Here is a 14818-nt window from a genome sequence, read left to right on the forward strand (position 1 = left end):
TACCTTTGCAATATATAGCTCATGGGACAAATAGCTTAAAAACTATTGTGGTATTGAATATGTACTTATGCACTTTATCTCTTATTAAGTTGCTTGTTGTGCGATAACCATGTTCCCGGGGACGCCATCAACTACTCTTTGTTGAATATCATGTGAGTTGCTATGCATGTCCGTCTTGTCTGAAGTAAGGAGATTTACCACTCATTCAATGGTTAGAGCATGCATATTGTTAGAGAAGAACATTGGGCCGCTAACTAAAGCCATGAATCATGGTGGAAGTTTCAGTTTTGGACATATATCCTCAATCTCATATGAGAACATTAATTGTTGCTACATGCTTATGCATTAAAGAGGAGTCCATTATCTGTTGTCTATGTTGTCCCGGTATGGATGTCTAAGTTGAGAATAATCAAAAGCGAGAAATCCAAATACGAGCTTTCTCCTTAGACCTTTGTACAGGCGGCATAGAGGTACCCCTTTGTGACACTTGGTTAAAACATGTGTATTGCGATAATCCCGGTAATCCAAGCTAATTAGGACAAGGTGTGGGCACTATTAGTATACTATGCATGAGGCTTGCAACTTGTAAGATATAATTTACATGATACATATGCTTTATTACTACCATTGACAAAATTGTTTCTTGTTTTCAAAACCAAAGCTCTAGCACAAATATAGCAATCAATGCTTCCCTCTCGCGAAGGGCCTTTCTTTTACTTTTATGTTGAGTCAGTTCACCTATCTCTCTCCACCTCAAGAAGCAAACACTTGTGTGAACTGTGCATTGATTCCTACATACTTGCATATTGCACTTGTTATATTACTTTACATTGACACTATCCATGAGATATACATGTTATAAGTTGAAAGCAACTGCTGAAACTTAATCTTCCTTTGTGTTGCTTCAATACCTTTACTTTGATTTATTACTTTATGAGTTAACTCTTATGCAAGACTTATTGATGCTTGTCTTGAAAGTACTATCCATGAAAAGTCTTTGCTATATGATTCATTTGTTTACCCATGTCATTACCATTGTTTTGATCGCTGCATTCATTACATATGCTTACAATAGTATGATCAAGGTTATGATGGCATGTCACTCGCAAATTATCTTTGTTATCGTTTACTCGCTCGGGACGAGCAGGAACTAAGCTTGGGGATGCTGATACGTCTCCGACGTATCGATAATTTCTTATGTTCCATGCCACATTATTGATGATATCTACATGTTTTATGCATACTTTATGTCATATTTATGCATTTTCCAGCACTAACCTATTAACGAGATGCCGAAGAGCCGATTGTCGTTTTCTGCTGTTTTTGGTTTCAGAAATCCTAGTAAGGAAATTTTCTCGGAATTGGACGAAATCAACGCCCGGGGGCCTATTTTGCCACGAAGCTTCCGGAAGACCGAAGAGAAGACGAAGTGGGGCCACGAGGCGCCGCCACACTAGGGCGGCGCGGCCAGCATAGGGCCCGCGCGGCCCTGCCGTGTGGGGCCCCCGTGACGCCCTTTGACCTGCCCTTCCGCCTACTTAAAGCCTCCGTCGCGAAACCCCCGCACCGAGAGCCACGATACGGAAAACCTTCCAGAGACGCCGCCGCCGCCAATCCCATCTCGGGGGATTCAGGAGATCGCCTCCGGCACCCTGCCGGAGAGGGGAATCATCTCCCGGAGGACTCTTCACCGCCATGGTCGCCTCCGGAGTGATGTGTGAGTAGTTCACCCCTGGACTATGGGTCCATAGCAGTAGCTAGATGGTCGTCTTCTCCTTATGTGCTTCATTGTCGGATCTTGTGAGCTGCCTAACATGATCAAGATCATCTATCTGTAATGCTATATGTTGTGTTTGTCGGGATCCGATGGATAGAGAATACTATGTTATGTTGATTATCAATCTATTACCTATGTGTTGTTTATGATCTTGCATGCTCTTCGTTATTAGTAGAGGCTCTGGCCAAGTTTTTACTCTTAACTCCAAGAGGGAGTATTTATGCTCGATAGTGGGTTCATGCCTCCATTAAATCTGGGACAGTGACAGAAAGTTCTAAGGTTGTGGATGTGCTGTTGCCACTAGGGATAAAACTTTGATGCTATGTCCGAGGATGTAGTTATTGATTACATTACGCACCATACTTAATGCAATTGTCTGTTGTTTACAACTTAATACTAGAAGGGGTTTGGATGATAACCTGAAGGTGGACTTTTTAGGCATAGATGCATGCTGGATAGCAGTCTATGTACTTTGTCGTAATGCTCTGATTAAATCTCACTATACTTATCATATCATGTATGTGCATGGTCATGCCCTCTCTATTTGTCAATTGCCCAATTGTAATTTGTTCACCCAACATGCTATTTATCTTATGGGAGAGACACCTCTAGTGAACTGTGGACCCCGGTCCATTCTTTTACATTGAATACAATCTACTGCAATACTTGTTCTACTGTTTTCTGCAAACAATCATCATCCACACTATACATCTAATCCTTTGTTACAGACAAGCCGGTGAGATTGACAACCTCACCGTTTCGTTGGGGCAAAGTACTTTGGTTGTGTTGTGCAGGTTCCACGTTGGCACCGGAATCCCTGGTGTTGCGCCGCACTACATCCCGCCGCCATCAACCTTCGACGTGCTTCTTGACTCCTACTGGTTCGATAAACCTTGGTTTCTTACTGAGGGAAAACTTACTGCTGTGCGCATCACACCTTCCTCTTGGGGTTCCCAACGAACGTGTGCATTACACGCCATCACTACCTTTAAACCTTCAAAATGCTTCTCAATTTGTGTTGATGTTTTATAGCTCATGAGGAAGTATGTGGTGTTTATCTTTCAATCTTGTCATTTACTCCTGACAGACTTTCATAATGGACTAGTGGCACATCCGCTTATCCAATAATTTTGCAAAAAGAGTCGGCGCGGGGTTCCCGACTCCCAATTAATCAACTTTCATTAATAATTCTCTTCACATGTTTTGCTCTGATTCATCAGTAAGCAACTTAATTTTGCAAATAGACACTCCTTCATGGTATGTGAATGTTGGAAGGCACCCGAGGATTCAGTTAGCCATGGCTTGTGAAAGCAAAAGGTTGGGAGGAGTGTCAACCATAAATAATGAAACTAAAATACATGTGTAAACCAAAGAGAAGAGGGATGATCTACCTTGCTGGTAGAGATAAGGTCCTTCATGGGAGCCGCTCTTGAAAGTCTGGTTGATGAGGTAGTTAGAGTGCCCACTACCATTCGTTGACAACAACAAACACCTCTCAAAATTTTACTTTTATGCTCTCTATATGATTTCAAAACTTAAAAAGCTCTAGCACATGATTTAATCCCTGCTTCCCTCTGCAAAGGGCCATTCTTTTACTTTATGTTGAGTCAGTTTACCTATTTCCTTCCATCTTAGAAGCAAACACTTGTGTCAACTATGCATTGATTCTTACATACTTGCTTATTTGCATTCATCATATTACTTTGTGTTGACAATTATCCATGAGATATACATGTTGAAAGTTGAAAGCAACTGCTGAAACTTAAATCTTCCTCTGTGTTGCTTCAATGTCTTTACTTTGAATTTATTGCTTTATGAGTTAACTCTTATGCGAGACTTTTGATGCGTGTCTTGAAAGTACTATTCATGAAAAGTTTTGCTATATGTTATCTATTTGTTAGCAACTATAGATCATTGCCTTGAGTCATTGCATTCATCTCATATGCTTTATAATAGTATGATCAAGATTATGTAAGTAGAATGTCACTATAGAAATTACTCTTTTTATCGTTTACCTACTCGAGGGCGAGCAGGAACTAAGCTTGGGGACGCTGATACGTCTCCAACGTACCTATAATTTCTGATGTTCCATGCTTGTTTTATGACAATACTTACATGTTTTGCTTGCACTTTATAATGTTTTTATGCATTTTCCGGAACTAACCTATTAACGAGATGCCGAAGGGCTAGTTGCTGTTTTCTGTTGTTTTGGTTCCAGAAAGGCTGTTCGGGCAATATTCTCGGAATTCGACGAAATCAACGCCCAGAACCTTATTTTTCTCGGAACCTTCCAGAAAGTCAGAGGGGGACCAGAGGGGTGCCCTGGGAGCCCCACACGTGGTGGTGGCGCGGCCCAGGAGGGGGGCGCGCCCCCCTAGTGTGAGGAGGCCCCGTGGCCCCTCCGACTCCGACTCTTCGCCTATTTAAGCCCTGGTGACCTAAATCTTCGATACCAATTGACAAAACTCCAGAAAGACTCCAGGGGCGCCGCCACCATCGCGAAACTCCAATTCGGGGGACAGAAGTCTCTGTTCCGGCACCCTTCCGGGACGGGGAAGTGCCCCGGAAGCCATCTCCATCGACGCCACCGCCTCCATCATGCTCCGTGAATAGTTCCCCCATGGACTACGGGTTCTAGTTGTAGCTAGTTGGTATTCTCTCCCCCATGTACTTCAATACAATGATCTCATGAGCTGCCTTACATGATTGAGATTCATCTGATGTAATCGGTGTTGTGTTTGTTGGGATCCGATGGATTGTTACATTATGATTAGTCTATCTATATAATTTTGTGAAGTTATTGTTGCTGCAATCTTGTTGTGCTTAATGCTTGTCACTAGGGCCCGAGTGGCATGATCTTAGATTTAAGCTCTATACTTATTGCTTAGATTGTATCTACAAGTTGTATGCACATGTCTATGTCCGGAACCAAAGGCCCCAAAGTGACAGAAATTGGGACAACTGGAGGTGAAGGCTTAGATATGAGGATCACATGTTTTCACGGAGTGTTAATGCTTTGCTCCGGTGCTCTATTAAAAGGAGTGCCTTAATTTCCAATGAGATTCCCTAGAGACCCGGCTGCCACCGGCTGGTAGGACAAAAGATGTTGTACAAGTTTCTCATTGCGAGCACGTATGACTATATATGGAAAACATGCCTACATGATTAATAATCTTGATGTTCTGTCTTAATGCTATTTCAATCCTATCAATTGCCCAACCGTAATTTGTTCACCCAACACTTGTTATTGGATAGTTACCACTAGTGTAGATAGTCGGGAACCCCGGTCCATCTCTCATCATCATATACTCGTTCTACATGACATTGGAAGTAGTATCAACTATTTTCCGGTGCCATTGCTCTCATATTACATGCTATCGCTGTTGTGTTACTGTTACTACTCGCTCTCATATTACTCGCTGTTTTCACATCACCCCTGTTACTAGTGCTTTTCCAGGTGCAACTGAATTGACAACTCAGTTGTTAAGGCTTATAAGTATTCTTTACCTCCCCTTGTGTCGAATCAATAAATTTGGGTTTTACTTCCATACTTGTGGGTTATCACCCGTCACAAGAAGTTGTCTTCCATGGAGCTCTTCAGCAATTACCCCTCCGAATTGGGACCAGAAGATCCTATGCAGCACTCGCCCCCGACTCAACATCGACGGCTCAAGATCAGGTCTACTTCACCACCAAATACTACAAGAATCACTTTTGAAGTCAATATCAGAAAAATCATATGCATCTCCGACCAAACCAAGCCTATAGGAGGGATAGGACAAACTTAATTGCTTCGATTGAGCTACCCCTGCGTACTAAGTATCCTTGGGTATTTGAAATACCTCGTGTGGTTTTCATGATTGCTCGTGGTATTGTGAATTTGTTTCTTGAGTGGTTGTGATTGCTTGTTGTGTGTATGGTTACTCTAGCCTCTCAGCCTGAAAAACCCTTTTTGTGTGATAACCCAGTCTAGGAAACCCCCCTACAGTGTTTTCTTGGCATTCGCTCGAATTTCTGGAAGAAATACTAACTGTTAGTTTGAAAAGCTAACGGAGAACCCTAACTCTAACTTAGGTAAGAACTAGATTAATCCATGTTTTCTTGGAGTCCCCAACTTAGTGCGCCATCCAACCGTAGACATCCTACGACGCAAAGGAAACAGAAGCCAATGCCTTCAAGATTGACTGCAACTCCATGAGAAGGTGAAGCCATACAAATTTTCTCTAACTGTAGAGCATAATCGCGCTAACCTTGAGGTTAACTTCTTAAAACCTTAGCCTAACTCACCTTCTAACAAGCTAAGTGAGCTGTGGCATCGAAGCCAAGTTACTCTGCAAGGTCCATCTGGTCCTAATCAAGTGAAGCCTTTGAAGACAATTCAAGACTCAAGATTTGGTGTAGTTTAATAAGAACCAACCCAGCGATTTTCTATGTCCATAAGCTCTGCAATTGTTCTCGGGTTGGATCGACCCAACTCCTCGATTAGGTCTTTCCTTTGGATCCCCCGACAAATGTGTCGATCGCTCTTTCGTTGGATACGTTCTCCGCCGAATTTTTGATGATGTTCCAACGCTGGATGTACGTTCTCATTGGTTCACCATACTTCTGCTTGCGGGCCCTTAGTTGCTCTATGGACGCGGGTTTCTTGCACGTGGAACGAAAAAATTTCACAAACAAGTCATCGAAAGTTTCCCAGTTGTCGATGGATCCTACTGGCAGCTTTTTTATCCATGATCTTGTGGCTCCACTAAGATGGACTTGGACGCTCTGCATGGTTGTTGCTCTGGTTCCACCCAACAGTTTCACTGTTTCTAGGTAGTCGATTAACCAATCTTCGGGATCTTGCAGACCATCGAACTTTTTATAACCGTCTAGCAACTTGAAACCAGAAGGAACTTTTGTCCTGCGAACTCGTCGAGTAAAGCAGGGGAGCCCGCACATATCCTCTTCATCGACTTCTGGCGAGTGTCGCCTGGATCTATTTCTCGTGCTCTGTCCACTCGATCTTGCACCTCTCCTCGTGGAGGATCTCATGCCACCACGGTGGGTCGAGGGCTGTTTCGCCATGGAGCACTTTCGGGTTGTGGTGTGCTTGGACTTGCGAATGCTGCTCCCATGACTCCAACTCCTGCCATAGCCATCTGATACAGTGCTTCTCTTGGGTCTCCTGCAGGTGGCCTTGATGCTAGTATATAGGCTTGAGTCACCATATACCCAGCATCCGGTGTTTTGGGGATGATATTCCCTCTTCTATTTATCGACATAAATAACATGTCGAGGTTCTGGATCAGTTGCTCTCGCTCATGCGCAGGTAGATGCGCCAGGCGAGATCTTCCCCTTGCACGTGAAGCTCTGTGGTTGTCTCCCGAGGTTCCTGATTGTCGGCTTAGCTCCGCTCTTCGCGTGCTCGACGTAGAGGCTGCGGCTCTTCTCTGATCAAGTGCAATTTTCTGTTTTTCGAGTTCTCGTCCAGCACGGGAGAGTTTGTATTGGTATGCTTGCAGCTCTTCAGCCGTGGTTGTGGTAGTCATCGGCTCCATGACATCCATGGCTCTTGACGCTCTGTCCCAAGCTGCTTGTGGAAGTTGCAACTTCTGGCGAGGATCGGTCCTGATATATTTGGTTCCCAATCCTCGCGTAAGATCAGCGGGATCGATGTATGCATTTCTCAGATCATCGAAAGCCTCTAAAGTTTTATCCTCTTGATGACTTGAATCTCCAATTGCGCAGACTTGATGATACATTGGAATTTCATCTTCCTCTTCAGGGTCGGTGACACCGTCGTATAGATCGGCGAAGACCTCCCGAATAAAAGTAAATCTATCAATGAAGTCGAAATTGTCGACCCTCTCTGAGTCGATGCTTATATTTGAGTCCGCAGACGACCCGAAGGACATGCTACCGAAGATATCGACGAGTTTTCCGCTTGAAGCGGGCTTGGTGAAGCTTGACGGCGAGATCTCTTCATCGCCTAACTCGAACGATGATGACGATCCCAAAAAATCGGAATCGACCACTGACGATCCCGAAGAATTCGGGATCACGAGATGGTGCGATCCTTCTTTTCCGACGCGGAAGTGGAAGCTCCCGAACGTCATTTCCATGGGCTCCTCCAGATATGCATATGCATCCACACGGGAGGGCGGGTGAGGAATAAAATCAACGAGACCAGTTTTGATATGTTTACCTCCGTCCATCGCGTTGCTTGCCACCGAAGATGTTGACGATGTTGTCGAAGATGTTGATGATGCCATCGATCAGCTCCTTGTCTCCTCTAATTCCCACAGACAGCGCCAATTGACAAGGTATTAACTTGTCAATGCCTACAAGTTGTAGACTTGGGTTTCGCGGAAGTAGAGGGCAAGTAGATCTCGAAGGTTTCAGCCGAAAAGGTGCTCGACTACTAAAAGCTAGGTTTGTATTGACAATGAGATTGATCCTTTCTTTGTCCCTCGACTCCACCTTATATAGGAGGCGGAGCCGAGGGTTTCGCATCACACAAGTTACAAAACTACGGGAGACTCTTTGAGTCCGTCCCGTAAAGTTACAGGTCTCTATATTCCTAATCTATCTCTATTTACCATAGTCGATGCTTTAATGGGCTTCCGGGCTTCACAAACTTCGGGTCGTGGGCCTTCAGTAAAACTTCGGGTACCTTCTTCGGCAGGCCCATCAAGGATGCCTATGTCACCGACAATTACCACGACCGCTGGGAAGTGCTGACGCCAACGGAAACCAAAAGCGCAGACGACGGCACTGCCTAGGGATGGCGGCGGAGAAGGCGGGCAAGGGTTTGAGGCAGAGGTGAACTTACAATGGTTTGGTCCCACTGGCAGGGAGGGACCGGGTATGCCAAAGGGAGGACAAGGGAGGACGCGCTCGTTGTCCGACCCGACACATCAGCGGTCCAAATTTGGAGCACAGATGGGTCGGTCCACCGAGTCGGTATATGTGCGTCGGCCCACTGGAGCGTACGCGGGTTATCCGGCTGTGCGCGCGGACCGAAACGGACATCCAGAACCATTTGGGCTTGTTGTACGGCCCAACGCATTGGCGGTCTAAATTTGGGGCATGGATAAGTCGGTCCGCCTGAGTCGATCCATTTGCGTCGCTGCGTAGGAGCGTGGGCGGGTTTTCCGAATGTCCGCGCGGACCGAAATGAACATCCGAGAACCATTCGGTCCCCCCCCCCCTCCCTTACTCCACCGATACTGACTAATCAGTTACTATCCTCTAGCCAGCTAGGTGCACATCAGTCTTTGGTGCTGAGAAGCACACAGGAGTAGAGAAAATATCACCGCTGAGTAGCAGAGAGTAGGACAGATGGATGCCATGTCAGCAAGGTAAGAATCAGCTACCTTATCTCAAGCAGTTGACATGGCCGGCGCTGATTGGAGAGTGGAATCCCTCTCATCTGGCAGCACCCACTGGCCACGCGCCACGCCGGCGGCTTTGCGCCCTTTCTTTTTCATCCCGTGAGCAAAACGTAACGACAGATAGATAGATATCATGCAGGTTGGAGAATCAAATCAAATACTAGTATATCCCAGAGATAGTGAGGAGAGCACCGATCGCCGCCATTAAAAAACGTTCCCTAGTTTAATTGTTTACTTCCACCAGGCTCTGTTTTCCTGTCTGCTCCTCAGATTTACAGTAGAAGAGAAGATTGGTTGGGGAAGATCAGAAGCAACCGAGGAAGAGAAGAGAGAAGATCATTCAAGGCAGCTATCGATCGCTAGGTAGGTCAGTAGAGAGTTGATGGAGCTGGCGCCATGTAGCTTCAGCTGCTCCTACACCCAAAGTTCCATCGGTTTCACCCCTCGCGTGCGCGCCGGCACCAGCTGGATCCGCGCCGCCGCTCATCATGGCAGCGGTGGCGGAGAACCCACCCAGCCACAAAGAACCACCGGCCGTCTCGCCACCGACGGACCACCGGTGGTCAACGTGCCAGCCGTCGCCACTGCCGAAGGCCCCAGCGGGTTCCATGGGGCCCGGGAAGCGGAGCTGGCCATGTGGGAGAAGCTAGGCGCCGTGGTGAGGCTCAGCTACGGCATTGGTAAGCAAAGAGAGCTCTTTCTTTCATATATACTAGTACAATTCTTTCAAAACATATAAGCCTCATCAAGGAGTCGGGGACACGAACGAACAAGCAGGGATCTACGCGGGCATGGCGCTGGCGGGGCGTGCCATCTGCGACCTGGCTGGGATCGATGCCACCGGCGGGTTCCACTCGTCGCTGACTGCACTGGTGGAGGGGCTGGGCTACGCGTCGCCGCCCATCATGGCGCTGCTCTTCATCCTCGACGACGAGGTGGTCAAATACTCCCCGCACGCGCGCGCCATCAGGGACGTGGAGGATGAGGAGCTCCGGACCTTCTTCGTTGGAATGTCCCCCTGGCAGTTCATCCTCGTCGTCACCGCAAGCTCCATCGGGGAGGAGCTCTTTTACCGCGCAGCCGTGCAAGGAGCGCTCGCTGACATATTCCTCAGAGGCACGGAGCTGATGAAAGATGCCAGAGGGATTGTGTCCCTGGTATGTCAGTGATCAATACAGAGTTGCAGACACTGTCTACAATCAATCAATTCAGTAATCTAATTGAGACAACTAATTGTACACGTGCAGAGTGGCATGGTACCGCCTTTTGTCCCGTTCGCTCAAACCTTTGCGGCGGCCATCACTGCGGCGCTCACCGGATCCCTCTATTACATCGCCACCGCGCCGAAAGGTATAACTCATATGTTGCTGCTTGGGACGAAATTAATCCATGAATTGGTCTCTTGTTGTGATGATATAGTCTAAATGAAGGTACCAGTAGGTTTGGTATTCTGTGTGTGTGTGGATCTTGGTTCTTGGGATGATGTGGCTTTATTAATTTAAAGTTGGGCTTTATGCCTACTGTTTAAAAAAATATAGTCTAAATGAATGTTACATTTCAGACCCTACGTACGTGGTGACACCGGTCATGCGTTCCAACACCGGGCGACAGAACATCAAGAAACTATTTGCAGGTGTGTGTTTGTCTGTCTTTGTGTGTGTATTCTTGTCTCTGAAGGGATAATTAACAGAACACTGTTGCTGCGAATTTGCAGCTTGGTACGAGAGGAGGCGGATGAGGAAGATATACTCCCCTCTCCTAGAAGGAATCCTGGCCTTCTACCTTGGCTTCGAGTGGATCCAGGTTATTACATTCATTCTACTTCTCTTTTTTCTTGGTCCCACATTCTACTTCTCTAGCTAACTAATTGAGAATGATACCCTTAGTGATTGACATCATCATGAATGGGTGGATGCAGACTGGCAACATTCTGTCGCCGATGATCACCCACGGCATATACTCCGCCGTGGTCCTCGGTCATGGGCTGTGGAAAATCCAGGACCACAGGAGAAGGTTGAGACAAAGGATTCAACAAGTTAGACGAAGCTCCGACAACAAACTCTGACCGCCACCAAGCTAACTAGCTAGGGAGCAAGTTTTGATACAGATAGTCTACAATATGCTAGGTACAGTGGGTAGTACAAGCCAAGTTGTACATATATGCAGCCAATGCATGATGGCATCAATGTATGTAGTGTATCCGTAGTATACTTATACGTGCGTTAGTATATGTAAAACAATTTAACTATATGATGAATGTGTGAAGCCCATGAGGGCATCTCCAGGCCCGGGCCCACAGGAGTGCGGCCTGTGCGGTCGCACAGGGTCCCAAATTTGTAGGGCCCATATTTTCGGATTTTTCATTATATAGGTTATATTTCGGAATATATTAACTAAGTTGTTTTAGCTCAGTTGATTCCTTCTCAGGCGCTAATTCACTTTACATTTTGAACTTTTTTTACTACTCTGGCTGATGCTTGTGAGGCAAAATATTGTTGATTTTGTTATGCATAGCATTGAATATAACTCAGACAGGGGACTATGAAGATTTTCTAGACATATAAAATACACTATATTTGCCTTTGAAACAAAATTTTAGTTTTATGTCTTAAACATGTGAGAAGAATACACCGAGATACCATGAATTTTCAGATTGAATTAAATGATTAATCGCTATGGTTTTTATTTATAAATTGCGAGGTAAGTTTCTTATAGTGGTATTGTGTTCATCTCACAGGATAGTTCTCATAATATGTTTATCTATGTATACGTGCTTGTTGGCTGGAATAGATTTACACCCTATATATAAGCCTTTGAGATTTTGAATGTATTTCCTTATTTTTAAAAGCTAAATACTTCAAATGTATCAAACCAGTTAGATGTAGTTTTTTCAATCAGACCGCTGGTTTAAACTATATGTATGTTTCCTTTTAGAATAATTTTTAAAACGATTTTACCATAAGTTCAAAATCTAGAGGTGCGGAGAGTTTCTTAGTTCAAACGTCCATCTAAGACATATATATATATATATATATATTTAAATTTTTATTAGTTGTACTAAAAAGATAGGATCTAGTTAAAATTCCGCACAGGGCCCCGAATTTTGCTGGCCCGGCCCTGGGCATCTCCAACAGGACGACGCATTTTTATGTTCGTTTGCATTGGACACGAACACAAAAAGTGGTCACATATTCGCATGCGTCTGCCCCTACTCCAGCGGCAGAGGCGTATATTTTGACTGCAAGGGTCTGTCATGCACTGATTAGGGAGCAGCGAGAGAGAAATATTTCATTTGTGTGGTGTGGAGTGGCAGCACATGTGCCAACCCCAAATTAAATGAGAATGAGGAGAGAGAACGAGTTATGCAGCCCAAACAGCACATGTGCCAACCCTACATTAAATGAGAATGAGGAGAGAGAAGGAGCCATGTAGCCCAAATGGACCGCGGAAGTGTCCGCGCAGACACATTCCTGCCGCATATTTGGTCCATGTTTACGTCAGGACGGACGCTGCGGGCATTTTGCATCTAACCGCTGCAGCGCATTTTTTGTCCACGCGGATGGAAATGGATGAAAAATATCCGTTTGCGTCGCTCTGTTCGAGATGCCATGAGCATCTTTTATGTCTTTGCAGTTGCATCAAGACAATGTTTTTTGTGTGTCCAATTAAGGCCTCATAAAGGAGATTTTATACCAGCTCCCATATGTGGTGATTAGGGGTGAAAACGGAGAGGATACGGTCGAATAGTAGTGAAATCATATCCATATTCATATTTTTTTCGGATTCGGAGCGAACAGTGTGCGGATACAAATACGGAAACAAAGCCATCGGTTACGGATACAGGGCGAATACGGTTCGATTGCGGATAAACATTTTCGCATATCTCTTTAAAAAATAAAAATAGGATTTACTATTGGAGCAAAATTAGTTTGTACAAAATATTCTACAAATCTAGAATAGATGTGTAACATCCCAAAAATTTAAAACAAAGAGAAAATAGATTTCCTTTTTCCAAAAATGAGAACCAACAAAAACTTTTATTAAATTAAGATTGATGCATAGTGATCGTGCTCACATGTTGTGATATTGCCATGATTGTTTGTTTATTACTTTGAACATAATTCCAAAACCCTAAACCCTAAACCTCATCTCTCTTATCACCATACAATATAAAGTAAATAAAAAGATTTGAAATTAAATAAGAAAAGGGCCTATGTGCCTATGGCTATCTTTGGTAAAACTTTTACCTAGGCTTTTCTACCTTGTTTAGAGGTTTTGAAAACATCAACAAACCAAACCTAGTACTTACCAACCAAATCAAGTGAGAAACAAAAATAAAATAAACATATGCACAGAGGCATATGTGGCACATAGCCATATTACCAAAACTGGACCTAAGCACCTCTACCTTGCCCAAATGGTTTGAAACCAACACTAAACCTCATCTAACCCTAAATGAACCCTACACCATGCCCTTTGATAAAATAAAAAGAAAAGGAAATAAAAATAGAAATACACATATGAGCCTAGGAGGTGGCATTTTGGCTAATAGGAGCAAATGCTCCATTATATAAAATGATTAAAAATTAATTTTAAAAATGTTAAAAAAAATTGACATAAAATTTTTGGTATACATCGTGACATTCTATGTTCGTACACAAGTTTTCGTGGAAAAACAACATTTTGTGTGGTGTGTACAAAAAAGACCAAAAAAATATGTTGTATGTAGTCGTGTTACAACATCAAAATTTGTCTTTTTTACAGTAGCCACATAATTTTTTTTCTTTTTTTGAAAATTTGTGTACCAACATAAAATATTTAGATGTACATGTAAAAATTTAGTTTAGAATTTTTTGACACTTCAAAATGTGGATTCACATAATAAGAGCAAATGCTCCTATGAGCCAAAGTGCATTTCCCTGTGAGCCTAAGACTATATTTAAAAACTAGGTCTAAGACATGATCTACCTTTGCTAGATGGTTTGAAAATATTAAGGAATCTTACCTAGTACTCAACCAAGCCAATCCAAGTTGAAACAAAACAAAATAAAGAAAATTTCAAAATGTCCATAGAGGCATATGAGGAGAAATGGCCAAAAATACAAATTTGAGCAAAAGGCCACCAAACTTGTTTCCATTGCTTGGATTACTTTCTTATATCCTTTTAAACCTCAACCACATCAATGGGGTCAAGAAAAACCAAATCAAATTAAAAATAAAAGGATTTTCCAATACACATATGTGGCTATGGCCAATTTTGAGAATCTTTAACCTAGACCCTTTTGGCTTGCACCATTGATTAGAGATGGTTACTAAACACTTATAAACACTTTTGGAAACAAAGAAACTCAAATCAAATTGAAAAAAATGCAAATTCCAATTCACATGCAATATGGTCACATGTGATATTTTTAGTCTGATGCCATCTTTGAGCCCCTGGTTTGGAAGTTTTCTAAACTAAACATCGCCCAATCTTTTCACCTCATCCAAGACAACATCAAGGTGAACAACATTTCCCAAAACCACCCATGCAAATTCTTTCTCAAAATCAAATGGGGATCAAGCAAAGTTCGAACCATAATGCAATTTGAAGATCATATGCAATATGTGATTTTGCATTTCAACTCCATTTTGACCACCACCACCTCCATTCTACTTCTAATAT

The 14818-nt window shown here is 43.7% G+C and overlaps 1 protein-coding gene across 2 annotated transcripts; it reads left to right on the forward strand.

The window, feature by feature from the left end:
* The first annotated feature begins 9280 nt into the window (after positions 1-9280).
* LOC124682018 lies at positions 9281-11564 on the forward strand. 2 transcript variants are annotated; one of them, XM_047216783.1, is made up of 6 exons: positions 9281-9833; positions 9904-10310; positions 10401-10503; positions 10715-10786; positions 10868-10956; positions 11072-11564. In XM_047216783.1, the coding sequence occupies exons 1-6, from the start codon at positions 9536-9538 to the stop codon at positions 11216-11218; spliced, it is 1116 nt and encodes a 371-aa protein (XP_047072739.1). In that variant the 5' UTR covers positions 9281-9535; the 3' UTR covers positions 11219-11564. The 2 variants fall into 2 exon arrangements, with proteins under 2 accessions (XP_047072739.1, XP_047072740.1); XM_047216784.1 differs by having other exon boundaries at positions 9282-9833; positions 9931-10310.
* Positions 11565-14818: the final 3254 nt, after the last annotated feature.

Source organism: Lolium rigidum, unplaced genomic scaffold, assembly GCF_022539505.1.
Source record: "Lolium rigidum isolate FL_2022 unplaced genomic scaffold, APGP_CSIRO_Lrig_0.1 contig_65686_1, whole genome shotgun sequence".
Lineage (NCBI taxonomy): Eukaryota > Viridiplantae > Streptophyta > Magnoliopsida > Poales > Poaceae > Lolium > Lolium rigidum.